This window comes from Onychomys torridus, chromosome 6, assembly GCF_903995425.1.
Source record: "Onychomys torridus chromosome 6, mOncTor1.1, whole genome shotgun sequence".
NCBI lineage: Eukaryota > Metazoa > Chordata > Mammalia > Rodentia > Cricetidae > Onychomys > Onychomys torridus.
In genome coordinates, this window is record NC_050448.1 from 110,472,951 (window position 1) to 110,500,797 (window position 27,847).

At 39.6% G+C, this 27,847-nt stretch overlaps 3 protein-coding genes across 7 annotated transcripts in view; 2 read left to right on the plus strand and 1 right to left on the minus strand.

Annotated features, from left to right (window-relative positions):
• Nucleotides 1-2,964, plus strand: part of Slc9b2 (solute carrier family 9 member B2) — a 45,521-nt gene extending 42,557 nt beyond the window's left edge. Inside the window, exon 14 of one of the 2 annotated variants that reach the window (XR_004945235.1) lies at nucleotides 2,950-2,964. The gene's annotated coding sequence lies outside the window, so the exon portion shown is untranslated. Of the gene's footprint in view, nucleotides 1-649; nucleotides 888-2,949 lie in introns of those variants that run through there. The other variant, XR_004945234.1, reaches the window with a different exon arrangement.
• Nucleotides 1,337-2,375, minus strand: LOC118585835 (L-lactate dehydrogenase B chain-like). The gene is given in 2 exon segments (XM_036190792.1): nucleotides 1,337-2,321; nucleotides 2,324-2,375. Coding segments are annotated over 2 exon segments (1,002 nt in total). The 3' UTR covers nucleotides 1,337-1,371.
• Nucleotides 2,965-9,280: 6,316 nt separating the features above from the next.
• The window catches only part of LOC118585240 (sodium/hydrogen exchanger 9B1), a 59,993-nt gene continuing 41,426 nt past the window's right edge, over nucleotides 9,281-27,847 (plus strand). The window contains exons 1-4 of one of the 4 annotated variants that reach the window (XM_036189498.1): nucleotides 9,281-9,395; nucleotides 9,601-10,044; nucleotides 17,705-17,795; nucleotides 20,282-20,405. In XM_036189498.1, coding sequence (XP_036045391.1) covers nucleotides 17,706-17,795; nucleotides 20,282-20,405 — 214 coding nt within the window. In that variant the 5' untranslated portion in view covers nucleotides 9,281-9,395; nucleotides 9,601-10,044; nucleotide 17,705. Of the gene's footprint in view, nucleotides 10,045-17,704; nucleotides 17,796-20,281; nucleotides 20,406-27,847 lie in introns of all 4 variants that reach the window. The other 3 variants (XM_036189497.1, XM_036189499.1, XM_036189500.1) reach the window with 3 other exon arrangements.

Below are 27,847 nucleotides of genomic sequence, written 5' to 3' on the forward strand. Positions count from 1 at the left end.
TCCTAGGGGATCTGGCATCCTCTTTTGAATGCTGTAGGTACCAGGCACACATGTGGTGCACATACACCAGTGGTTCTCTACATTCCTATAATACAGTTCCTCATGTTGTAGTGATCCCCAACCATAAAATTATTTTCCTTGCTTCTTCATAACTGTAATTTTGCTACTGTTATGAACCTTAACATAAATGTTCCTGTTTACCAATGTTCTTAGACAATCCCTGTGTGAGGGTTGTTCTACCCACAAAGGGGTCATAAACCACGGGTTGGAAACTGCTGACACACACACATTTTTTGCTGGGTGGTGGTGGTGCACACCTTTAATCCCAGCACTTGGGAGGCAGAGGCAGGCAGATCTCTGAGTTTGAAGCCAGCCTGGTATATAGAGTGAGTTCCAGGACAGCCAGAGCTACACAGAGAAACCCTGTCTCAAAAACAAACAAACAAACAAACAAACAAAACAAAAGAAATTGTTTTTTAAATAAAAAAGACTGGCTAAAAGAATAAAAAACCACACACAGAGAGATTTGAGAGAGAACATCTTCATATCTGATCGATTAGTATTATCCAAAATATGGAAAAAATACTTTTTCTTTTTAAAATACTTTTTCTTTAATGAAATATTTTTGAAATTTTTATTAAATTTACAGAACTCTTAGAACTCAGCAGGAAGGAAGTCAAACAATCTGATTTGAGAATGGGCAAAAAGGGCTGTCTAGACTGCTCCAGGTCAAGATGTTTGCCACCAAGCCTGAGCCCCGAACCCACGTGGTGGGAAGGAGAGAACCAGCTCTGGCTAGTTGTCCTCTCACCTGTGTAGACACAACTTCATGTGCCCACCTTGGTCTTCCCACCAAACCCATAAGGAACGTAATGACCCTGAGAACAAGATGAGAATGGATTTGGTAGCTCATTCTCACAAGATAGACAAGTGGCAGATAAGATGGCCACATATCATTAGGGAAGTTACACATTAAATAAAAAACTATCACATACTTCTTGTTATGTTCTTATGTTAGAATGAGCAAAACCTAAAACACTTGTAAACAGTAAATTCTGACAAGGATATGGCCAACAGGCCCCTCACTGCTGATAGGAATGTAAAATAGTGTGGCCATTTTGAGAACAATTTGATGGTTTCTTTCTTTCTTTCTTTCTTCCTTTCTTTCTTTCTTTCTTTTTTTTTTTTATGCTGCAACAGTTAACTTTATTTGTTCAAGAGCTCCTAGTGCAAATGAGCTGGGGCTTTGATCTGTGAGCTCATGTCACATATCAGGGGAAAAGCAAACTATGACCTTTGTACAAGGCCGAAGACTAAAGGCTCATGATCAGTGACATTGGAGGTTGGATTCTACAGCCTAGAACCGGACAGTCACAGGTCCTTGAGGTCCTTCTGGATGTCCCACAGGGTGTCTGCACTCTTTCTGAGCTGAGCAACTTCATTATCCTTCAGCTTCTGGTTGATGATACTGGTCAGTCCCCGGGCATTTAAGATGCATGGTAGACTGAGGAAGACTTCGTTCTCAATGCCGTACATCCCCTTCACCATTGCAGACACAGGGTGAATCTGAGATAGGTTTTTCAACATGGATTCAATGAGGTCAGCCACACTCAACCCAATGGCCCAGTTGGTGTATCCTTTTAGCTTGATGACTTCATAGGCACTATCCACCACCATCTTATGCAATTCCTTCCAGTTCTCACAGTCATTGTCCGTTCCCATTTCTGGATTCAGTTCCTGGAGGGAGACCCCTGCCACATTCACCCCACTCCATACAGCCACACTGGAGTCACCATGTTCACCCAGAATCCATCCATGGCAACTGCTGGGATGAATGCCAAGCTTCTCAGCCATGAGGTAGCGAAACCGAGCAGAATCCAGATTGCATCCACTTCCAATCACATGGTGTGTAGGTAACCCACTCAGTTTCCAGGTGACAGAAGTAAGAATATCCGCTGGGTTGGAAACCACAATGATGGTGCAGTCAGGGCTGTACTTGACAATCTGGGGAATGATGAACTTGAACACATTGACATTTCTCTGCACCAGGTTGAGTCAACTTTCCCCCTCCTGCTGATGGACACCTGCTGTCACCACCACAATCTTAGAATTGGCTGTCACGGAGTAATCTTTATCTGCCACAATTTTAGGAGTCTGAAGAAATAAGCTCCCATGCTGCAGGTCCATCATCTCTCCTTTGAGCTTGTCTTCTAAGACATCCACAAGGGCCGGTTCATCCGCTAGAGACTTTCCCAGAATGCTGATAGCACATGCCTTTCCAACTTGTCCAGCACCTACTACTGTGATTGTATTGTCAGGGTGGCTGCCTCCTCTTCTGTGACTGGGGAGATAAGCTTTTCCTTAAGGGTTGCCATGTTGCCTGGACAAGAGGAGGCTCTGCAGCGCGCCGAGAAAGGGAAACCACTGCATAGTGATGGTTTCTTAGTAAAATAAATACATTTATCATGTGTTCCAGTGGTTAGCTCAATGTGTTTACTCAAAGGAGTTAAAAATGTATATATACAAAAAGCTATTCATGTGTGTTTCTAGTATTCATAATTGCCAAAACTTAGAAAAAAATCAAAATATCTTCCCACAGGTGAATGGATAAACCTCCACACACTATTAATAAGAAACTGTTAGAAAAATAAAAAGAAAGTTTTTTTTAAAGAAAATAAAAAAAGCACAACCAAAACAAACAAACAAATAAATAAAAATGAAAGAAGTGGAGCTGGGCATGCAGCTTAGCTGGCAGAATGTGGGCAGCATGTATGAATACAAGGCTGATCCCAGCATCATATAAACCAGATGTAGTGGTCCAAGCACGCATGTGCAGTATCTTGTGACTTTGGCTCATAGAGAGCAACACTGATTGTTCAAGATGCCAGCATAAAGTAAGATTGAAGAAGACAGCCTTGAAAAGGGGGGATTGGAGTTAATCTCAATTAGAGAACTCTCTTATTGACAAGTCTCTTCCAAAACCCTCAAAAGTTGAAGAAAAGACATGTTTACTAAAGCAAGCATTCAGCATTAGGAGCTTTGTAAAACAGAGAACAGCAGTGCCAACCAGCAAGGGCCTTCCACAGACACAGGGAGAAACTAAAGACCTGGGCAACCATTTGAAAAGGCAACTAATACTACCTGTTACACTTGCGTTCCTCTGAGTGCCCTCTGTATAAGTTGACATTCATCCAGCAGGTGTGCGGCAAGCACTGGGCTACTGCACTTATACCCCACACCCTACTCCTCAGTACATGACCAGCATAGCTGCTGTTTTATCCTCCTTTTCCATATAAGAGCACTGGTAGGTTTGCCATTTTGTAGGTCTTGCTTCATTCAGCTAAACGTGATATGCCATAGGCGTTTTTATAAACCGTTCTGGCAGTTGACTTTTACTGTTTGGAGTAAGGATTTCATGTAACTCAAGTTGGCCTTGAAGTTGCTAGGTAGCCAGGGATAATCTTGTATTTGTGATCATTCTTCATCCATGTTACTTATGTTGGGGTTACAGACATGTACCACCATGTGGGGCTTTATGAGGTGCTAGAGACTGAATCCCAGGCCTGTGGGCATGGGAGACACATTCAAGTGACTGAGCAACATACCCAGTCCCTCTGCTAGACTGGTTGTTTTCTTCCTCCTTCTCCTCTGCCTCCTCCTCTTCTTCCTCTTCCTCCTTCTTCCTTGTCCTCCTTCTTCCTTCTTCTTCTCCCTCTTCTTCCTCTTTTTCTTTCCTCTCCTCCTCCTCTTCTTCCTTCTCCTGTCTCCCTCCTCCTCCTGCTGATCTTCATCCTCCTCTTCCTCCTTGTCTCCCCATCCTCTTTCTTCTTCCCTAACCAATATGACTGTTAAGAATCACTCAGCTCCAGGTAATACCAGCAGCAAACAAACACGAAACACTGACAGCAATGATCAGAAGTTTCTGCCCCCACAGAACACAGAGGAGTCACCACAAAACAGTCTGGAAGGAGCAGCTCCCGGTCATGCTCTGCTCTGCCTGTGTGCATCCGACTCTCAAACCCACACCACAGCTGCTGCTCAGAAAGGAGAGCTGAAGCTAGAACCTTCTGAGCGGCATCACCTTACCTTCAAGAAAGAAGCCCTCAGAAAGTGCAGCCTGCATCTCCATGGCCAGATAGATCTGTGTGACAGGCCAGCCCTGGCAACAAAGGAGGCCGGGAATTGGATAGTTTTGTTTGGTAGCCTTCACAGTGCAAGAGGCCATGGCAAAGTGTGCCAAACCTGTATTGAGTACCCTGATTTATGGAGGGCATTCACACTTGACCTACGTAGTCACTCTGCCTAATCACACCAATCAGATTAACCCACAAGTCTCTGGCCGACCAAGAGAGCACACCAAATCTAGTCCTTCCCTTGTGGCTTCATGGGTGTTTATTTCAACCAACTGGATTTCCTGTTGTTTAACTCTGCTCCTTTTAAGACTTCCATTCAAGCTGGGTGCACCTCACCACACCCAGGCCCAGTGTAGCCTAGATGCTAGTGTGCTGCAGCTGAAAGTGTATTTGTGTTAGATCTGACTACACGTGGCAGATGAATGCCAGAACTAGACCTTAGCCACAGGGAAGTTTTCTTTCCCCCCTCAAACCCATCTGGGTTCAGGGCTAGGACGACTGGAAGGTTCAGTGCCTTGGGCTCCTTGCATGCTGTCCTGCAGTCTGCACCTGCAGTTTCCTGGGCCTTCCATCCCACTGGCTGAGTAATCCTTGCAAATGAAAGACAGGGGCTTCGAGAAGCTAAAGAAAATGGTTCCATCACCTTGGATGAGCTCTGATGAGCATATGTGAAGAGCTCTCCTAAGTCAGTTTATTCCCCAGTTTTGTTTCTTTGAGACAAGAATTATTAAACAGCATGTTTAAACACTTTCTTTTATTACATTATGGTCAAAAATACTCTGTATGGTGAGAGACAGGATCTATCTCTTTTCTTCTGTATGTCAACATCCAGTTTTCCCAGCACCGTTTGTTGAAGAAGCTGTCTTTTCCTACGGTGTGTATTTTTAGCTTCTTGGTCAAAAATCAGAGGATGGTAACTGCATGGGTTTATGGTGGGAGCCTCTGTTACGTTCTGTTCGGTATTTCTGTTAGTGCCAGAACTGTGCTGATTTTCTTACTGTGGCTGTCTAGTCAAATTGAAATCATGTATGGTAATATCTCCACCATTGTTCTTTTTGGTCAGGTTGCGTTGTCTCTCCGAGGTCCCTTACACTTGAGTTTTACACTTTTGTTCTACTTCTGTGAAGAATGACTTTGTCTTGAGGCAGGGGGAGGGGCTTGGACCTGCCTCAACTGAATGTATAAGGTTCTGCTGACTCCCCATGGGAGGCCTTACCTTATAGGAGTGTGGAGGGTGGGTTGGGGGAGAGGCTGAGGGGTGGGAGGAGGGAAGAGGGGGATCTGTGATTGGTATGTAAAGTGAATAAAAGAAAATTTTAATAAAAAAGTATAAGATGAAATACACTCAAAAATAGCTTTGGGCTATTAATGGGGCTATATTGAGTCTATATTTTGCTTTTGGCAGTATAGACATTTTCACAAGGTGAATTCTTCTAATCCATGAGCATGGGCCAGCTTTCCATCTCCTAGTACCTTCAGTTTTTTTTCAGAGTCTTTATTGGTTAAGTTTATTCTAAGTATTTTTTTCCTGAGGCAATTATAAATGGGCTCCCTTTCTTGTTCCTCAGCATGTTTATTTGTTACTGTGAAGGCTACTGTTCTTTGTATGTTAATGTTGTATTCTACTTCTGCTGAAAGTATTTCATATGTAAGAGTTTTCTGGTGGAGTCTTCAGGATCTTTTGTGTACAGAATAATATCTGGAAAGAAGGATAATTGGGCTTCTTTTTATTGTTTATATCCCCTTTTTATGACTTTTCTATTGATTCTTTGTGGATTTCACATCCTGCAGCCTAATTCCACTCATCTCCCCGTCCCTTCATATCTGACCTCTGCCCTTACAACCTCCCCACACAACATAAAATAAAATTTAAAAGAAAAGCAAACAAAAAACCCCAAAGACCAAAATGAAAACACACACACACACACACACACACACACACACACACACACACACGTCTCAGTGTGGAAGGTGTAGTGTGGCCCAGTAAGTCATTCAGTATACCCTTTAATCCATATATCTTTACATGTAAGTGTTCCTTGCAATGAATCATTGGTCTGGTTCGAAGCTTCTGGCTTCTGCTGCACCCTCGATATTGGGCCCTTGCTGGGGCTCTTCTTGGATATCCTGCAGCTTTGGATTTGCAGGTCCAACCCCTTCACATGCTCTAGTGGTTCATAGATGGGGTGGATGCTGGGGTGAGCCAACATATAGGCCTGGCTCTGAGCCTGGGTGGTAGATGGGTCGGTCAGCCTGCCAGTTTTCCCATGTCCCTCAGACTGACATGGTCATGGGTGGTGGCCCAGCCTCTGGGCATCCACAAGGCCCTCAGTAGTAACAGGAGCCATGAACATCAACAAACCACCACAGGCGCATTAGGGCCATAGACCCAGACATGGCCCTTGGCAGCAGCCCAGGCCCAGACATCACTATGGCCCTGGGTGGCAAGAAGGCCACCCATGTCACCTGATTCCTCACCAGCCTCAACTCTTCAGATCTGCCTCTCTCTTCAGCACATGACCCTTTCTGCCTCTCTCTCTCCCATTTCCCTACCATTTACTCATTCATTATAATGGTACACAATTGCCCGGTGCTGGCAGGTGCTTGATCTCTGCCTGCCTGGGAAAAGTGTCCTGGGACAGAGCTGTAGCACCCAGAACCCTTATATGCCTTTTATTTACTTCCTTTATTGTTCTAGCTCCATTATACTGAGTGAAAGAGGAAATGTAAATATTTGCCTCATTCCTATGAATTAACACCAATACTTATTTAACTTTTTCATAAAACAGTAAAGGAAAGAATGCTATAACTTTTCATGAAGACAGTATACCCTGATACCAAAGACACAGAGAGAAACAACAGAGAGGGAGAGAAGGAGATGGAGGGAGAGAAGGAGGGAGGGAGAGAGGGAGGGAGAGAGGGAAGGAGGGAAGGATATATAGAGAAAGTTATAGACCATTCTCCCTGATGAACACAGATACAAAAAAAAAAATCTCAGTAAATTATTTCAAATCCAGTTCTGCCTGGTGGTATAGAGCGGAGTGTGGTGGTGCACATGTGAATTGAGGTGGAATGCCAGGTGTGTGCGCCTAGTACAAGTGTGGAGAGCTGTGTGTGCATGTTACTGTTAGTTAGGATGGGGTTTTCCTTGTTTTTGTTTTAGTCCTCAAAGTGAGTGGGTTGGCACCCTTGAGAGTCTTAAGAGTCATCTGACATGTACACTGGACAATGTTATGCCTGCTCAAAGCACTTGAACTGTGATTTGTTTGGTTTTTTCCCAGAAAGAGTTTCACTGAGTAGCTCTGGTTGGCCTGAAACTTGCTATGTACACCAGAGTGGCAGTGAACTCACAGAGATCACATCACTGGCCTTTGCCTCCTGAGTGCTGGCATTAAAGGCATGAACCACCATGCCTAGAGGAGCTGCGGTTCATTGACTTGCCAGGCATCAGCTTCTTGTTTCAATCTTATTGCTTTGCTTCAGACTCTGGCTGCCCTGTCTTTAGCCTCCCAGCGAGAAACCAAAGCCACTCAGCAGACAGTGTGGAGCAGGTACCCAACACAGGTCTACTCTGTTTTCCCGAACAGACCCACTCCCTCTGCCATGGACTCCTCTCTTGGCAGTTACTAATGCTGCTCAGTCTTCTCGTAGATGCTGGCTTACTGAAGTCAGGCCCTCGGCATCCACAATGCCCTAGGGATGTGGACAAAGGTGACTAGTGCACATTGTGTGTGTCCTAGCATAAGAAGTTTTTAGGGCTACAGTCCCATAAACTGCACAGAGCTTCTACAGAAGGCATTAGAGAATAAGCTGAATGGTTTGAGTGACCCAAGACTGAGTTCTGGGTCTTCTATGAAAAGTTTCTGTGTGAACTTGACTGCTTCTCATATGAATTCTTGTCCTTCCAGTTGAGTTTGGAAGTAGAACTAGAGTCTAGAAAGTAGATGATTTACCTGAGGCTTCAAAGGCAGTGTGTGAGGCCAAGGCCATCTTCCTGCTATTTTTCTGGGCTTTCTGTTGGCAAGGCTCTGGGTTCAATCCCTAGCACTGCACTAAATAACTAAAGACACCCACCCCACTCCCACCCAGAGATTGAGTTAAAGAATGATCTTATTTCACAAATATTCATACATTTTTTAAAGACTATTTTATTGAGTCATCTGCATGGATATAGAGAGTTAGGTAGGCATAGAGTGTAGCACGTCCAATTGTATTATTAGGCTTGGCTGATACTGGCTGTATTAAGTAAAACTCTCTAACTTCTGTAGATTTTAGTTTTCTCACTTAAGTATTAAAGATACAAGGCTTGGGAATTTCTAAACATGTTCTCAACTTTTATTATCCCATTGATCTGTGGCTCTAAGTAACGAAAAACATTCTGTTTTGGGATACTTCCCTCAATTTAAAACTTTTTTATCCCTTATACCCAATATCTCAGACAGATTTTTAATATCTCTTTTGAACTTTCTCTAGGACAAACAAAGTAGTTTAGTATTTGAATTTAAAAGACTTATATGAACACAATAAAAACAATTAAAGCATTTAATTGACTCTTGAGAAATAGTGCACTTCAGTTAATTTTATGGATATCTGAACCTATCTTATTGAATACCATTTTTAAATATACCATTCCCTTTAATGAAAGTCTCTAAGTTATGCTATGTAACAATGCCTTTCAAAACAGAAAAATCTTCCTATATAATTGTTTTCCTTTCATTATCTGACGGATGATTTGTCGGCACTGCCTAAGAATTCCTATGTAATTCAACTAACAAGAAGGGTAAAGCAATGAAAACAGTGACGGTTATATCCTCGTGATCTAGAGCTGGGTTTGAAGCCAGCGAACCTAGTGTGGTGAAGCCACCTATAATCACAATCCTTGGGAGGCAGAAGCAGGATGCTAATGAGACCTGCCCCGCTCCCCCAAAAAAACCCCAAATCAAAAAACAAAACAAAACGAAGAGACATTGGCCTTGAAATAAGGTTAAAAGAAGTATTAAAATAAAACCCGCGTGATTAAGGATTTCAGAGCGGCGGTCTCGGCCAGGAAGTCCTTTAGGGGCCCCGCCCCGCCCCCGGAGCCCCGCCCCGCCCCCGGAGCCCCGCCCGAGCCCCGCCCTTCTGCTTCCGGGAAGTCGCATCCCAGTTTCCGTCCTGGAGGTTGGGTCCCTGGCTCTGCTGACGCCCTGGCCTGCGCGCGGCTCCTGCCAGGACGACGACGGTTGCTGGGTGCCTGGGCCGGTGAGACTTGCTAAAGGAATTGTAGGTCCGCCCAGTTTTCTCCATTCTTCCGCTCCAGGCCCTCGGATACTGTTCCTGCTATCACCTCCGGTTCCTTAGCTAAGGAAGGCCTCCCCCTTCCCTTTGCTTCCCTTCTCATCACACTGGAGGCCCTCTTCTGTCTTCTTCCTGATTCATTTCTTTTTCTCTCTCAGCGTGCGTCTCTGGTTTTTCTTTCTCTCAACAGCCCTTGAAAGTAAGACAAGAAGAAATCTTTCCGTCAAGACCGACAGCAAAATTAACCCACTGGGCAGACGCTGTTTTGTACAAATGGTGAATCCGGGGAGATGAAGCTTCACGTGCCCCTGTGATTACAGATGTGTTCCAAAATTAGTTTCTGATTTCCAGAAGAAGCCTTTCGTTCCTTCCCCGACACTACTGACCGGGATTCCTCTTGGACTTATCACAGGGGACAAGCAATTAACCATCAATGCTTTTGAAGGATTAAGGACTGTAATTGCACGCACAGTGTGTCGGGCCCAGCATTCAGGAGTCCTGACAGTGCTCTGTGGTGGCGCTGTTCTTGGAATACTACCCTGTTAAGATGCCTTAAAAGCTTGTCACCACTAGGTTGTAAGGTTCCCCACAGGAACACAAGGTATCTTAAAACAGCAAACTCCTGAAAGATCAGGTAGGTTGAGCAATTTTCATACCGTCAGAAAGAATGCTGAATAGTTGCCCTTAAAATTGTTTTTGCATATTTAGAGTCCAGTCTTATGTATACTTTCCCACACAGTACCTCAAAGTCCAGGAAAGATCAAATTGATTGGTGGAAAGATTCAATTGGTACCTAGGAAGGCAATCTCTCATACTTCTGATTTTCTGCTGGGATAAATTGAATTCAATGAGTGAAATAATTGTAGAACAGTATCAAAAAAAATCCTTACTATTGCATGTGTGGAGATCATTCCCCATTTTCATTATAATGCCTAAAGAAGGTACATATGGAAGCTGGGAATATAGCTTAGTCTATAAAGTGCCTGTTGTGCAAACGAAAGAACCAGAATTTGGATCCCTATCACCTTATATATGCCAGGCATCATGATGTGAGTCTATAACCCTATCTGGAGGGATAAAGACAGATGGACAGCCAGTCTATCCAATGGGTGAGTCCCATGTTCAATGAGAGACCCTGGCTCAAAAAATAAAAGGTAACAGCTGGGGAGATGGCTCAGTGAGTAAGATCATTTTCAGTGTAAGTATGATGACCTGAGGTCAAATCCCTGGATCTCAAAAAATGTTCATCTTCCCTTGTAATTAAGGAAAAAAATCTTAATGCATCATTCTCTCTCTCTCTCTCTCTCTCTCTCTCTATATATATATATATATATATATATATATATATATATACTTATATATATATATATATACTTATATATGTAAGTATATATACACATATACATGACAATGTTTATATACTATCTAACAAAATCCCCAACACCAGGCATGAGAAGCTCCAGAATTAAGTTACTGGTCAGAATTGTCCAAGAGACTTCTAAAACATTATAGGCTATTGCTTTTGCCCTTGGTTGCACCCCAGAGGTGGAAGTTAAGTCCCTATTGCTGAAGACACCATGTACTTCAGACATACTAAGTACCTTGATGACCTGATCTGGATCTGACCTGAAACCCCCTACTTGAGGAGTAGCTAAGAAATATCTCACAAAATGTCTACCACCCCTAGTAATCAGGGAAATAGAAAGCAAAACAACTGAGATTTCATCACACCCTAATCAGAATGGCAAAGATCAACAAAACAACAATCAATGCTGGAGAAAATGTGGGGAGATGGGAAACTTTATTCATTTTTTTCTTTTGACTGTGATTATGTTTTATTTGTACTGAAATGTGGTGTTATTTTATTTAATAAAGTTTGCCTGGAGATCAGAGGAATAACAAGCCATTTTAAGTAAACAAAGAAGTCTGGCAGTGGTAGCACATGCTCTTAATCCTATCACATAACAGGTAGGGTTTCTGCGTGTTCAAGGCCACATTAGGGAACAGAGCCAAGCGTGGTGACACACACCTTTAATTCCAGTACCAACCATAGAGACCTGGAGGTCTGTACAGACAGACATAAAGTGACAGAGCTGTGTAGGAAGAGGAAGTGAGGTAGCTGGGCTAAGGCAGCCAATGAGAGGGCAGAACAGCAAGGCAATAAAGTTGTGGGTAGACAGGAAGTAACTTGCAATTGGAAGCTGCAGAGTTGAGGAGGTAAGGTTGGCTGGTGGCTTTTCCTATTTCCCTGATCTAAGGCTTTCACCCCTATATTTGGCTATGTGTTTTTTATTTAATAAGAACATTTAGAAATTTGGCTATGTTTGACAATTCTCTGTTCAGATCCTAAACCCATTTTTGAATGGGTCATTTTTTTTTAACTCTTTGTTTTCTGAATTCTTTATATATTCTGTATATTAACCCTCTGTCAGATTTATAGCTGGTAGATTCACTCCCATTCCCTGGGCTTCCTCTTCACAAAATTGTTTCTTTAGCTATGCAGAAACTTTTTAGTTTTATGAGGTCCCATTTGTCAATTGTTGGCTTTAGTTCCTGGGCAAATGGGATCCTATTCAGAAAATCCTTTTCTATACCTATATCCTGTATGGTATTGCCTGTGTTTTCTTCTGACAGTTTCAGTGTTTCCAGTTTCACAGTTAAGTTCTTGGTCCAGTTAGAGTTTTTTTGTTCACGATGATATATATGTTAGGGTCCTAGAGAAGTCCCATATGCTGATGAGAATAATGAGTGTTCTTCATCCATTGGATGAAATGTTCTATAAATGTCTGTTGTGTCCATATTGTTTAGTTTTGAAGTTTCTTAATTGAGATTTGTCTTGATGTAAGTGGAGAGTTGAGCTTCTAGCTTTTATTGAATGAATTATATAATTGGGTGTTGGAGCCTTGGGCACATATATATTTACAATAATAACATCATCCTCTTTTTAAAAATTGCTTTTAATCATTACATAGTTACCTCTGTGTCTCATTGCAGTTTTTGTCTTAAAGTCTATAATTAGGTATTTTCTCTTCCATTTGGTTTTTGACTTGAATAAAATATCTTCTCCCTGGGGCTGGAGAGATGGCTCAGAGGCTAAGAGCACTGACTGTTCTTCCAGAGGTCCTGAGTTCAATTCCCAGTACCCACATGGTGGCTCACAACCACCTGTAATGAGATCTGGCGCCCTCTTCTGTATACATAATAAATCTTTAAAAAAAAATCTCCCAGGGGCTGGAGAGATAGCTCAGTGGTTAAGAGCACTGGCTGCTCTTCCAGAGTACCCGAGTTCAATTCCTAGCACCCACATGACAGCTCACAACTGTAACTCCTGTTCCAGGGGATCTGACACCCTCACACAGACATGGATGCAGGCAAAACACCAATGCACATAAAATACAAATAAATGAATTAAAAAAAAATATCTTCTCCCATCCCTTCATTTTCAACCCTGATGTCTTCACTAATGAATTGAGTTTCTTATGAGCAGCATATCTTTGGTCCATTGGTTTTGTGTGTGTGTGTGTGTGTGTGTGTGTGTGTGTGTGTGTGTTTAGTCAGCATAAAACTCATAGAAATCTGCCTGGCTCTGCCTCCCAAGTGCTGGGATTAAAGGCCAGCATAAAACTTTTAATTTAGAAATTTAACCTAATTATTATGAATAGGTAAATACCTGCCTCTATCATTATTTTTTCTGATTGTTTTATATATCCTTTATTCTTTGTCTCCTGTTGTTTATCTTTGGTTATATTCTGTATTGATAAGATTTGGTAATTTTCTCTTTTGTGTGTCTGCTGTACTAGTGCATTTTATACTTTTATGTGTTTTAATTATGGTATATTATCTTTTATTCCTGTATATAGGATCCCTTAATCATTTGGGAGGTGGGGAGGGTAAGTAATACCAGTCTTGTGATAATGAATTTCCTGAGTCTTACTTGTCTTAGAATACTTCTGGAGGTCTGAGTGATTATAATTATTCTTAGTTGGCAGTATTTGCTTGTTTTTGAAACAGGGTCTTGTTATATAGCCCAGGCTTTTCTTAAATTTGTGACCCTTCTAAGTGCTGGAACAGCCCATGTGCATCACACCCATCTTGGCACTTTTTTCTTTTCGGGATGTGAATATGTCATCTTATTCTCTTGGCCTGTAAAATTCTACTGAGAAATCTGCTTTTTGTCTAATAAGGATTTCCTCATATGTGTGCTACTGATTTTTCTGATTTTAGAATGGTTTCTTTGTCCTTTGTCTTTTACTTTGAATTGCCCCAAAAAGGACCTTTTGATCAAGTCTGTTTGGGATTCATTGAGACTATTTTGTCTGAACACTTATAATATCTTCCTTAAGTTTTGTTTCTGTTATCTCATTTTGTACTTTTTCTATGCCTTCCGTCTTCTTCTGAAATGTCTATAAATTAAATTTGCAAATATTTGTTTGGTGATGGTGATAACTTCACTTGTTTTAAAGTAGTTTTTTGTTTTTGTTTTTTGAGACAGGGTTTTTCTATGTAACCCTGGCTGTTGTGAAACTTGTTCTGTAGACTATGCTGGCCTTAAACACAGAGATCCACCAGCCTCTGTCTCCCAAGTGTTGGGATTAAAGGTGTGCGCCATCATGCCTTGATTTTTTTTCTTATTAATTGATCTCACAAGAGCTGAATCTAGTTCAGAAATCCTTTCTACTACTTGACACCTAGCCTGTGGTTGTGAGTCTTTAAAAAAAAATCTCTTTATTGTAATGAACTTAGAAGTAAAAGCATTACACAGCTATATTAAGGTAGCCACTCAAACACACACCCAGTTCTAAACTCTATACATCTCATTCAACTTGTAAACAGTTAGAATAGTCATTCTGAAGCCATGGAGTTTTGTGTAGGATTTACACTTTCACTCTCAATGACATTTTTCTTTATGTGTCTACCACAAAGGGGGAAGGGGGAGTTTGACATAATTGAAATTAGAAAAATTAGCTTATGTCCTCTCTCATGAAGCAAGTGCCATTTTCCCATATGCCATCCTTCTTCATCATCTAGTATTGCCCTTTCTTGGTTGCTTTTCTGAATGTTATGCTACATTCATGCTTACAGCTGTTTACATATGGACATGTGTAGCTGAAGATTTTTTGGTCCTGCCCAGCCGCTGTGGCCATGTGGCTGCTTGGACCAAACTAAACACACAGAGGCTTATATTAATTAAAACTGCTTGGCCATTAGCTATTGACTAGCTCTTACACTTAAATTAACCCATAATTCTTATTTATGTTTAGCCACGTGGCTTGGTACCTTTTCTCAGTTTTGCCTTGTCATCTTGCTTCCTCTGTGTCTGTTGGTGACTCCTGACTCTTCGTAGAATTTTCTTCTCTGCTTGTCCTGCCTCTACTATACTTTCTGCCTGACTACTGGCCAGTCAACATTTTATTTATCAACCAAATCAGAACAACACACATTCACAGCATACAAAATACATCCCCAGCAGACATGTATGTATTAGAGGCTAGGATCTGCATAGGGAGACCATGTAGCTTTTCTTTCTGAGTTTGGGTGACCTTGTTTAATATTATATTTTCCAAGTCCATTTTCTAATAGATTTCATTTGTTTTGGAGCTAAAGAATGTTCTATTTTGTATATGTGTCACAATTCACTATCCATCTGTTCCATAATAGCTGATTAGGGTTCCTCTTTTTCTGTATCCTCTCCAAAATTTGTCATCTGATTTCTTGATGCCAGCCATTTTGACTGGGGTGAGGTGGTATCTCAAAATGACTTTAATTTATACTTCCTGATTACTAGTGATGTTGAACACCTTTTTAAAATCATTTTTGGCCCTTTGTGTTTCTTCTTTGGAAAACTATGTTAATTGCTTAACTCTTAACTGTATTTTAAAAAATTTCACTTATTGAGTATTTCAGATCCAAGATTATTTGGTTCTTTTTGTGGTCCCTCACTTTACTGAATTTCTTTTTCATGTTATAAATTTTTTCATTTTTTCATTTTTTGTTTGTTTTGTTTTTAAGATTCCCACTGTGTACTTGTTTGTGTACTGAATTTTCTTGGAGTCGTTGTTTTGAAGTCATTTGGGGCCCTCATCTTCCTTTTCTTTGGCCCTGTTACTCCCTTTAGAGATGTGTGCTGGCCTAGTTTTTCATGGTTCATATGTCTATATGTTGATATTTGATTAATATCTGATTAACCTGCTAGTTCTAACAGTGTTATAGAGTGACTTTCATGGTGAGAGACTTTGTCCTGAAGACTATTTCTGTGGCACTGGCTCTGGTTCCAGATGGATGCAGTAGTGGAGTCGACAGAGGTTCCTATGGAAAATCATTGTTGAGAATCCTAGGGCAGCAAGTTTACTAGTAGGACTCTGTGTGGCTCATGCAGCCCCCAAAAGCAGAGCTCCCAGCAAGTTCCCTAGGCTGTGTGGCTGCAGGGCTGATGTGGCAGGCCCAGGAGGGAAGATGTGGCTGGTGAAAAAGCAGAAGCAAAGGTCCGTCAGGTAGTTTTGACTGTGAGGGCAAGTCAACTCTAGCAGACAGGCAGCAGCATTGGGCGACTTAAGTATCAGTGGACTGGTGACAGTGGGGTGGCTGCTCCAGGAACCCTCAGTGGATGTGGTACTTGACACACTGTAGAACCAGCTGGATGCAGGTGGGTTTAGGGTCAGCATGGCTCTGATAAAAGCTTGGGTTGAGGAGGGTACAATAGGAATTGAGCTTAACTTCAGCAGTGTGATGGTGTCACGCCAGCATCTCCCAAAACCAGGGCCAGTGTCCCAGAGGCTGTCAGATTACCTAGCTGCAGAATTTCAGATGTTTATGGCATCAGCCGGAGCTATCTTCTTCTTGTCACAGGAAAACATTGTTAGTTTCGAGCTGATCCCGACTAGGTCAGTCAATGTAAAGTGCCTGGTTCACTGTAGGCTCTTTTGGGTCTCTGTCCTTGGTGTCTGTTAGCCTCACTGTAGCCCAGCACTCTCTCCCAAGTATTCCACCTCAACATCAGCTTAACTTTCTCCTTTTTTGGTCCACTGTGAAAGACAAACTTCCTCGGGTTCTGTATAAGCATTCCTTCAGATTTCACGTTAATTTTCTTGAAGTCTCATGGAGGCTTGAAACACACTAGTTGGTGACTGAAATAAAAAACTGATTATCTCCCACATGCTTTTAATATATTGCACATTATTGTGAAATTGGTGAGAAATAATATATTCCTTCATGTCAAAAACTTTTAAAATTTAGGCACTTGGGGCCAGTGAAATGGCTTAGTGGGTAGAGGCATTTGCCCCCGAGTGTGATGACCCAGACTCATCCCTGGGACCCACATGGAAGAGCACTGACTCCAGCAAGTGGTCCTCTGACCGCACACGGATAAATAATTGTAATAAAAATTTAAACTTGATTTTGTATCTTTGTTTAATAACTTTAAGTGAATATTACAAAATTTTATTATTCGTGTGTGTGTGTGTGTGTGTGTGTGTGTGTGTGTGTGTGTGTGTGACGGCACGCATAGGATGTAACTTGTGGGAATCAGTTCTTTCTTCTACCATGTGGTATAGTGATATTTTATTTGTACTGAAATGTGATCTTATTTGTATATTAATAAAGTTGCTTTGGGGTCAGAACAAGCCATAGCAGAAGCTGGGTGGTGGTGGTGGTGGTGGTGGTGGTGGTGGTGGTGGTGGTGGTGGTGGTGGTGGTAGTGCACGCCTTTAATCCCAGCACTTGGGAGGCAGAGCTAGATGGATCTCTGTGTGTTCAAGGATATAGCCAGCATGGAGACACGCCTTTAATCTCAATACCAACCATAGAAGACCTGGAGGTCTGTACAGACAGGCAGTGACGAGGAGGTCATGTGGTTGGGTTTACAACCAATGAGAAGGCAGAACAGAAAGTCTATATAAAAGACAGAACACAGGAAGTAGCTCTCTTGTGGAGAAGAAAGAGCAGCAGTGAAGGGTAAGGTTTTCAGCCCTCAGCTATTGCTCTGACCTCTTGGCTTTTAACTCTGCAACTGGCTCTGTTTCTTACTTAACAAGACGGTTACTTACATCTACAGTGTGGTTCCCAGGGATTGAATTCAGGTCCTCAGACTTGGCAGCTGGTGCCTTTACTCACTGAGCCAACTTACTGGCCTTAAGTGAGCATTTAGATTTTCTTTTTCTATAAAGGTATCTGACTTGGCTATGATAAAATTTTATTATTTAAATGTTTTAAACATTAATGTAACTTAACCAAATTTGTTTTCATATCGATTTCTAGACTTGCCTTTTCTTTCAAATTATTTTTCTTTTAAATATTAGCATGTACAGAACAGAGGTAAACAATGATGATTTCCAACCATCTACAACTAATCAACCACCTGCCGTTACTCAAATGACTACAGTTACTCAGGTAAAAACTTAAAACTACATTGTAATATAGGAAGTCTAAATCCATATTGAACATGAGAATCCAAGCACCCATATGGAGAGCCTAGCATGGTGCATGGACTTACAAGCCCAGCACTGGGGAGAAGAGACAGGCATAGCCTGGAAACCCATTGGCCAGACAGCTACCCTTGCTGAAACAGGGAGCCTCCTGTTCACTGAGAACTGCCAAAGAACTAAGGCAGAGAGCCAGAGGAAGAAACCTGACATCCTTCTCTGGTACATGTACCTGCACACTCAAGTGCATGAAACACACACACACCATATGCAAGTATACACTAAAAATAAAATTAAAAAAAAAAATCCAATTGGGCGTGAGTACAATGAATACCCACAGTAGTAATCGTAGGAGTTGGGTGGTTGAGGCAAGAGGGTCCTAGTTACAGACATCCCGTGCTACATAGCAAGACATTGTTTGTTTGGTTCTTTTTAAATTATTTTTTGTTTATTATTATATACATTCATTTTCAGTGTGTCTGTAAAAAGTGAAAACATAATTTTGAAATGGCTATTAAATTTTAATGGGTTCTAGAAAATGAGCAGAAAGGATGAGACAGATGAAAAGGAATTTTTTGTACTTAGATTGGGTATGTTTTAGGAATAAGGCAAATATAGCTTATTTCCTTCTGTGTGGTAGAAAATTTCAGCAATTTAAATCAACAAAGGTTATGTATTTTGAAAAACTGGGAAGAAGAAGAGTGTTGTCTCTTAAGCATAGAGAGTACACCATTAAGCCTTTTGTTAATCTGGTTTTACTAAATAATTGTTTATAGTTAGAATTATAAATTGCTTATTTTTTTAAATAGAGATTCCTACAATTCTTAAGCCAGAAAGCCCAGTATAATATTATAAACATTATACCTTGATTCTCATTTCTTTGTCTGTGATTAATTCATCCTAACATATGTCCATTTATTGTACACTCTGAAATATAAAGTAGGATGCTCTGATTCACTTTGTGTGACTCATGACTTTCCATGACCCCAATAAAAGCCAGCTGCTGTGTGTTCAGCATTCCATATAGTGATGGAGACTCTAGAAAATACCTGTTATTGGTTGTTTTTACTCTTTTACTTTTTGTCTCTTTGTTCCTTTGGGCGTTCTGCCACACAGCTCCCAAATAAATACACATGGAGGCTTATTCTTTCTTATAAATGCCCGGCCTTAGCTTGGCTTGTTTCTTGCCAGCTTTTCTTAAAGTATCCCATCTTCCTTTTGCCCCTGAGCTTTTTCCTTTTCTTACATGTGTATATCTTACTTTCACTCTTACTCTGTGGCTGGCTATGTGGGCTGAGTGGCTGGCCCCTGATGTCCTCTCTCCTTTTTTGCTTGCTTCTTGATCTTTTCTCTCTTTTTCTCCTATTTATTCTTGCTGCCTGCCAGCACCACCTATTCTTTCTCCTTCCTTGCTACTGGCCAGTCAGCTCTTTATTAGACCAATCAGATGTTTTAGAGAGGCAAAGTAACACAGCTTCACAGACTTAAACAAATGCAACATAAAAGAATGCAACACATCTTTGCATCATTAAAACAAATGTTCCATAGCATAAACAAATGTAATACATATTAAAATAATAGTCCACAACACATCTCTACCCCAGAACACAACAGATTGGTCATTAGATCTGAGAGCTTTGTCTCAAAGAGCTGCAGTATGTGTACTTAGCAATCAGGTGCAGTGTTGACTCCATCATAGCCATTCATTTTAACCCTCTGAGCCCTTGTTTATCAGTGCAGCTTAGCCTTTACTACACTTCTGTAGAAGTGCACTCAGAATGTTAGCAGCACACTTAGTATTGGCACATATGTGCACCCACCCACCTACCCATCCGTCCATCATGGCAATGATATGCTAATCACAGAAGTCACTTTTCCAAGGTTAACTCTGGGTTTGTTGTTGGAATTGTTTGTTTATATCAGGAGAAGCTTCTCTGCAGTCTCACAAACCATAGATATTTCACTAAATCAACAGTTTCAAATTACATTAACGTTCAAAGGTTGGGAGGGAGGACTGACATACCATAAATTATCAAAATATATATAAATATTAGTGGAGGCAAGCTTGAATTTCTGAGGATATTACCTCTGGTTTTCTCATTTTTTCAGTTATATAATTTTTCATATTTAGCCTTCCAATTTAGTTATATTTTAACTTCAGGAAAGTTTTGGTGATTAATCTGAGGGAGATAAACGAAGGGTAGACAGGTTCAATTGTTAAGCCTACAATAGTGACTTACTTGTTAAGTATATACTAATGGTGGAGATGCAACTGTAATAACATATGAGTCATGGTTCCTTGCAAAATAGTCTGCTGTTACATCCCCTATTTCTGAAGCGTGTGATGGGTGTTCCCCATGTTGACAGTAATATGAATTTAGTTATGAAATGTAGTGATTGCTTACAATTATGTGGTGAGTACAGTTCTTAAAAGAGTTCTTTGTTTGACTTCAGGTTTCCAGTGATCCTGCTTATAGTTCAACATATGAGGACACTAAGGAAAGGAAACAACAGGCGAACAGAAGTACAAATAGTTATTGTCCTCCACAAGGAACATTCAATAAGATAATTACAGATGGTATGTGAGCTAAATGTACATGGGAAGAAAATGAGAAATATGTGTGCCTAATAAAATGCAGATAATAAGGCCACTGCGTAAGATATATACCTCAGATGGCAAGCTCAGTTCTGAACAATATGTAGACAGAACAAATATTTCCTCATCCTTTCAAAACCAAAGAATTACTTGATTTATAGTTTATTCTTTTCCATGTATTCTAATACTAAATGTAGGGGTTAGAAGCCACATTAATTAAAGATTCTTGTTGCAGACTTTCCTTTGATGGCCTTAGTTAGCCAGAAATTTTATTATCCCTGACAATACTAAGGTTCCTAACATTGGGTCCCAGATTTTAAAATAGCTGTGGCCTTATATAAAATTTGCATCTTATTATTGCCAAATAAATAGAGTCTTTCATTTATTTATTTTATTTGTATTTATTTATTTATTTGTTTGTTTGTTTATAGTGCATTGGTGTTTTGCCTGCATGTATGTCTGTAGGAGGGTGTCAGATCCCCTAGTACGAGTGTTACAAAAAGCTGTGAGCTTCCATTGAGTGCTGGGAATTGAACCGGTGTCCTTTGGAAGAGCAGACAGTGCTCTTAACTATTGAGCCATCTCTCTAGCCCCCTAGTTTTTTATTTCTTTGTGAATGCTCTATACAATTGAACTCAGAGATTTTGACCACCAGCTGTATATAACCTATACAGAACAAAAATTAGACTAAATATAGTGAAGCATAAGTAATTGAAGTTTTAGTTTTCATGTATTCTTATTTGTTCTTTGCTAACTTTGAACTTTTAAAAGCAAATTTTATTCATTGATTTTTTTTTTCATTAGCAATGTCTGCTTCTTAATTAACACCAGTGTTTTAAGGACCATGAATTAAGTTTTTCTCTGAATTTTGAAAGTCCTCGTGAGTCTGTAAATTCCTGGGCTCCTCTTTCTGTTGTACTTTCTGCACATAGCTCTTCTACATCTGTTCATTCCCATGACCTTGTCTATTTAGCAGGCTGTTTCTAGAGTGTGGTTGTTACGAGAGAGGAAGAGGAATGTTACTGATCAGCAACAGTTACCCTCTTCAGGTTGGATTGCAGACAGAGTTCAATAGCAGCTTTGAAATGTCAAACTTAGGTCAATGACTTATTTCCCCATTTTGTAGTTTTAGGGACATTTGTAGAAAAAGAAGATTTCATAGCTTCCATGTTCTGTTTTAGGGATACACATTTTAGTACTAACTTTTTTTCAAGCCTCTCTCCTTTTCTTTCATACATACATCATCTAGGCTCTTACTGGTTCCTTAATACACACTTCCAAATAAAATTCAGGAACACATTAGATTATATGTAGATGTAACGGTCTTATTAAATAAGAAACACAGAGCCAGAGCCAAATGCAGAGGTAAAAGCCCAAGAGGTCAGAGCAGTAGCTAAAAGCAGAGACTAAAACCCTTTATTACCCCTCCCTGCAGCTGCCGCCCTTCCATTCCAAAAGAATGTATCTGTGTTTCTATCTTTTTATTGACTTTCTGTTCTGCCTTCTCATTGGTTGTAAACCCAACCACATGACCTCCTCAACACTGCCTGTCTATACAGACCTCAAGGTCTCTATGGTTGGTATTGAGATTAAAGGCGTGTGTCTCCATGCTGGCTGTATCCTTGAACAGAGATCTGCCTGTCATGTGATCAGGATTAAAGGTATGCACCACCACCGCCTGGCTTCTGCTATGGCTTGCTATTAGCTCTGACCCCAAGGCAACTTTATTTATTAACTTACAAATAAAATCACATTTCAGTACAAATAAAATAATACCATATTTCCCCCTTTCTATTTTAATAAAAAGAAAAAAGGAAAAATGTTGTAACTATACAAAAGTACAATAACTATATACAATATATAAGCAATAAATACCTAAACAGTGTCTAGTCCATTTGCATTTTACAAACTCAGAGAAAATAACTCCATTATCTATCCTAGTTTGGTAAGTCCAAAATGTACCTGATTCACTTTCTATCCTAACTTATATTACTAACAGAACTATCTTATAATGTCTTTCAAATTTATACACTTACTCGTCTTTAGTGAGTTTCTTTTCTAAAATTCTTAACAAGGAAAACTATAACTATCTAATCTTTAACTAACTATAACTATCTAATCTTCAACTCCCTCAGAGACCCAAGAAGGAAATAATATTGCCTAAAAAAATAAAAACAGGAAGCATATGCAAGTGGCTTCCAAAAAAAATGTGAGTTGACAGAAACAGCCAGCTGCCTGGACAGTCACCTGAGGTTTCTCCGAAGCGTTGGGGCATCATCTTCAGCCTATAGGCTTAGTGTATCTGACAGACTCATTTGTGAAGTAGAATGTACACAAGGCCAACAGTTTGACCTCACATTTGGTGAGAGTAGTCCATTTACCAGAAACACCTGAATTCCACTAGTGTCCTGTCATTATTCAGGATTTTAAATTCTGGAAATTGTTGATTTTTTTTTTTAAATTCAGCTGTCCATTCTTCTTGGCTGTGTGTGTGTCTGGCTTCATCTCGGCATCCTGTTCTTCTCCACATCCCTCTATTAAATGCCAGTCTACCTCTGAGAGGTGTGAGCTTAGTTACTCTTCAAGAATAACTATTTCAGCTGCTGTTCCATTGCACATCAGAAGCCATCGGTCCACTGCCTGTTCAGCTGCCTTTGAAGAAAAGGGCACAGTACCTTTTCCGGATTGCAAAGGCCACTTCAGGGATGGTGCCATATTGTCCTGGCCTCAGAAGATGCCTTTTGTTAAAGCCACAACCACACTTGTCTTGGCAAGAATCAGTAGACCTTTGTTTTGTGTCCTGTCTGTCCATTTTTGTCCTGTTTGTCAGCAGTCGATTCAAGGATACTTTGTTGTCCAGTGGCTAACTTTTGCCAAAATGAAGGTTAACTTCATATGCAGTTTCTTCAGTGCCCATATTTTCTCTGAAATATGTTGGTACTGCCAGGAGCTGACATGTCTCATAGTCATAACAAAAAAAAAAAGAATTTTCTAAGTTATTAAAACATTTTTTAAAAGATTTATTTATTATGTATACAATGTTCTTCCTGCATATATGGCTGCAGGCCAGAAGAGGGCACCAGATCTCATTACAGATGGTTGTGATCCACCATGTGGTTGCTGGGAATTGAAATCAGGACCTCTGGAAAAGCAGCCAGTGCTCTTAACCGCTGAGTCATCTCTCCAGCCCTATTAAAACATTTTAAATGCCATATTCTGTAGATCTCTGAAGGGTTTGAAGATGACCTGTCTAAAATATATCTGCTTGATCTTGAAAACATACCTAATATGACCAGAAGTTCGATTGTAATATCAAACTACTAACTTTCATTTCTTTATATCCTAACAGTTGGTAATAATAACATTCAAGGATCAACAAATTGCATTACATTGTTAAATGAACGGTATAAGTACAATATCTTGAACAAGATTAGAAATAGATGTATAGCATTTTCTAACAATGTCAATCTCAATATATATAATTTGCATACAATATACAAAAATCCAATCCAGTATAAATAATTTAAAACTAGTAATTATCATTTAAAAGTAGATTCAATAATCTTTTTATCTATATCATATCTGTATCTTTTCTTTATTTTTCCAAGTAGATTCAATAATCTACCCTCTATTCTATCATTTCTATGTATCTTTTTTTTTTAACAAGAACCTTAAATCTAATCTCCTTTGCTTAGCCCTTTTCCTAACCCTTAACAACTTGTAACCAACCCTCCTAAACAATAAAAATTATCACAGACCCAAAACACAATAGAAGACCAAAAAACCACCTGCCCCACAACACCTCTTTGGGAATGTGGGTGTCGTATTCTTAAAATAGCTTCCTGCTGGATATGAGCGAAGGTATCTTTATTCTGAAAAGAAAATTTTTGGGTTAATTGTCAAATTCTAGGAAAGGTAGCTATATCCTTAGTTGTCCAATCTGAGCATAATGCCAAAGTTCAGGGCTTATCTCAAGTTTTTATTCAAGTAGTCTTTGAAACTGGATCATTTCAGCTAGCCATCCCCAAATTGCTCTGAGCAGTTTGTAGTCCAAAGCTGATCTGTAGATGATGTTTGTAGATGATGTTAGTGGTATTGTTCACGTGGAATATTCTTGTTGTGGGGCCCCATCTTCTTCCTGGAGACTTCAGTTGATGTTAGGCCTGGCTGTGACTTCCTGCAGAAAACTGATAAGAGACTAGAACACAAAGACATGTATAGGCAGCTAATTGAAGCCTTTTTTTTCTAGAATTAGTTAGTATTCTATATGACCATTAATATCTTAAAGTTTAAAATAATTATATATACTAATCTTGTAAAATATTGATATAAAATTCATACTTTAAGAAAAGTTTAAAGAATCAGAATAGAATCAAAGAATTGAGATTAGTAGTAATAGAATAGTCCCATAATTAATTTGGTTTTTCTCCTGTCCCATGTCAGAAGAATGCCCTTTCTTCTGGCATGATACAGGAAGTTTGCATTTTCCTTTTTACAGCGTGCTTGAGTTTAAAGAAGGAGAGAGCCATTCTCCAACTCCAAAGTCAGCTTCAAATTTTAATTGAACTGGGAATACAAGAAGACCAATACTGTTAAATGTCTTTAGAGAAGAGCAGAAACAAACATTTAGGAAGAGTTATGAAATTTTATAGATGATATAGCATAGGCCATTTTATTCTTTTTCTTGGGACATTTTTTCTAGATGATTTGTCCTTTTTCTTCAGTTGTCTCATTTGTCCAGTGTTCTTCAGATTTCTTAGCCTTCATTCTCCTAAAAGACAAAAACATAAACCTTTCCCCAAGACTAATTTTGGGGAGGTTCCCTTTTGGCAAGTTATATCTGATTAAATGAAAAGGCATGTGTTAATTGTATAAGTTATTTAAATTGAATGGTCATGCTGGTTGATGAACCATCACCTCTTCTAATTAAGAGGTCTCTCTTGTTCAGATCAAACCTTTATCAATTTTGATGGTACCCACAGCTAATCTTCTGTAGAAACAAAAGCAAAACCTCGTCCCCAACGTAACACATATCCTGGTTTCCATTCTGAGGTCAGCACATCCTTGAAGTATATAGGCTGAATTAATTCTGTAGTTTTTTTTTTTCTATTATCCAATGTCTCTTCTCTCTGCAGCTGTTGTTCCTTTCTCATTAGCATTGAGAAAATTCAAAGTTAATAGAGCATTATGCAGTCTATTTCTGGGGATTTTTGTTACTGCTTTCTATTTATTTAGCATATTCTTTGGAGTTCTGTTTGATCTTTCTATAACTGCTTGGCCTGTAGTATTATGTGGTATACCTGTAATATGCTTTATATTGTAATAAGCAAAAAACTTTCATTTTAACAGAGACATATGCTGGAGCATTGTCAGTTTTAATTTGTGCAGGTATACCCATGATAGCCATAACTTCTAGCAAATGAGTGATTACAGAATCAGCCTTTTCAGAACTCAGAGCAGTTGCCCATTGAAATCCTGAATAGGTATCAATGGTGTGGTGTACATATTTCAATTTTCCAAATTCTGCAAGGTGAAACACATCCATCTGCCAGATTTCATTCCTCTGAGTACCCTTTGGGTTACATCCTGCTGGTAATGGCGTCTGATTATAAAAGGAATAAGTAGGACATTTCCTTACAATTTCCTTGGTTTGTTGCCAGGTTATGGAAAATCCTTTTTTAAACCTTTACTATTGTCATGATGTTTTTAATGAAATTCTGAGGCCTCCAGCACATTTTCTATCAATAATTTATCAATCTCATCATCACATTGTGCTAGACGGCCTAACGGACCAGTATGGGATCGGATGTGAGTTATATATAAAGCATGACTCCTTTCCCTGATTGTTTCTTGTAACTGAATAAATAGTGAAGTTAATTCTGACGCATCACGGATAAATTCTGCAGTCTCAATTGAGAGTCATTGAGAGTCAGTAACTATGTGGAGAGGTTCTGAAAATCCATTAATACCAACAGAACAGCATACAATTCTGACTTTTGAACTGAATTATAAGGACTTTGAACCACTTTACTTAAATTTTCTGATTTGTAACCTATCTTGTTTATTTGTGTCTGTATAAAATGTACAAACTCCACATATGGGTTTTTCCCGTACAATTCGAGGTAAAATCCAATCAGCTCTCTTTATAAGATCAATTCTTTTGGGATATTTGCTGTTAATTTCTCCCAAAAAAATTACTGCAAGCTCTTTGCCAAGGTAAACTTTCTGTCCATAATTTTCAATGTCCTCCTTAGTTAAAGGTATGACAATTTTTGCTGGGTCTATTCCTGCTAATTGACGAAGTCTCAATTTTTCTTTCAAAATCAAGTCAGATTTTTTCCACATAAGTTTTAATTTTTTAATTTGGTTTATTTGGTAAAAATATTAATTCTGATATAATATATTACCTCTGCATTAATATTCCTGTAGGAGAACGCCTAGAGGGTAAAATTACCAAAATACTTTCTTTTCTACCAAGGCCAATTCTTTCTCAGCTCAGGTGATAATTCTCTTGGACTATTTAAGTCCTTGTCACCTTCTAAGGTTTTGAACAAATTATTCAGTTCATCATTCTTTACCCCAACTACAGTTCATAGATGAGAAATGTCTCCAAATAATCTCCGATGGAGATGAAAATAAAAATGAGATAAAGAGCAACCACCAAAAAAAAAAAAAAGACATCTAAAAAAGACAAAGCCAAACAGAAAGCTACTGCTAAAAGCAAAAAATCCCCCCAAACCTGTAAAAAGTGCTAATGATGAGGAAGCAGAAAGCACAGCTGGAACCATCGACACAGGTCAAAATAGTCTGGATCTCCAGATAACAAACCACTAATTCAAACATCTAAGAAACCACCTCCAGACGAAGAGTTAAATCAAATAGCAAAGAAATTATTGGCCAAATTATTGCTAATTTGGAAGAAGTCACAATGAAGGAGATTTGCAGAGAGGTATATGAAAATTATTTGACTGAGAGAAAACATCTCATTAAAATAACTGTAAAGGTGGGCAGTAGTAGCACATTCCTGTAATCCCAGAACTGCAGAGGCTGAGGCAAGTGGAGCTCTGTGAGTTCGAGGCCAGCCTGGTCTACGAAGCAAGTTCTAGAACAGCCAAGTCTGTTACACAAAGAAACCCTCTCTCAGCAAACAAAAAAACAAAAAACTAACAAACAGAAAAAACAGCTCTAAAGAGCTGGTTCCTTGTTATGGAGGACAGATGTCTTGTTCTCAGATTTGAAGAACAAAGAGAATGTGTTTTCTTTTCTAAGTCTGTTGAGTTGGGAGAACTCACTGATGTCCTTTGTTACATACATCTGAGCCTGCTGTTTTAAACTGGATTTCTGTACAGCTTTTAGATTAAATCTTGCATGGCAGTAATTATTCCTTGCTTTTTGTGGCTGCGTGTTTTGGATTTCTTTATGTA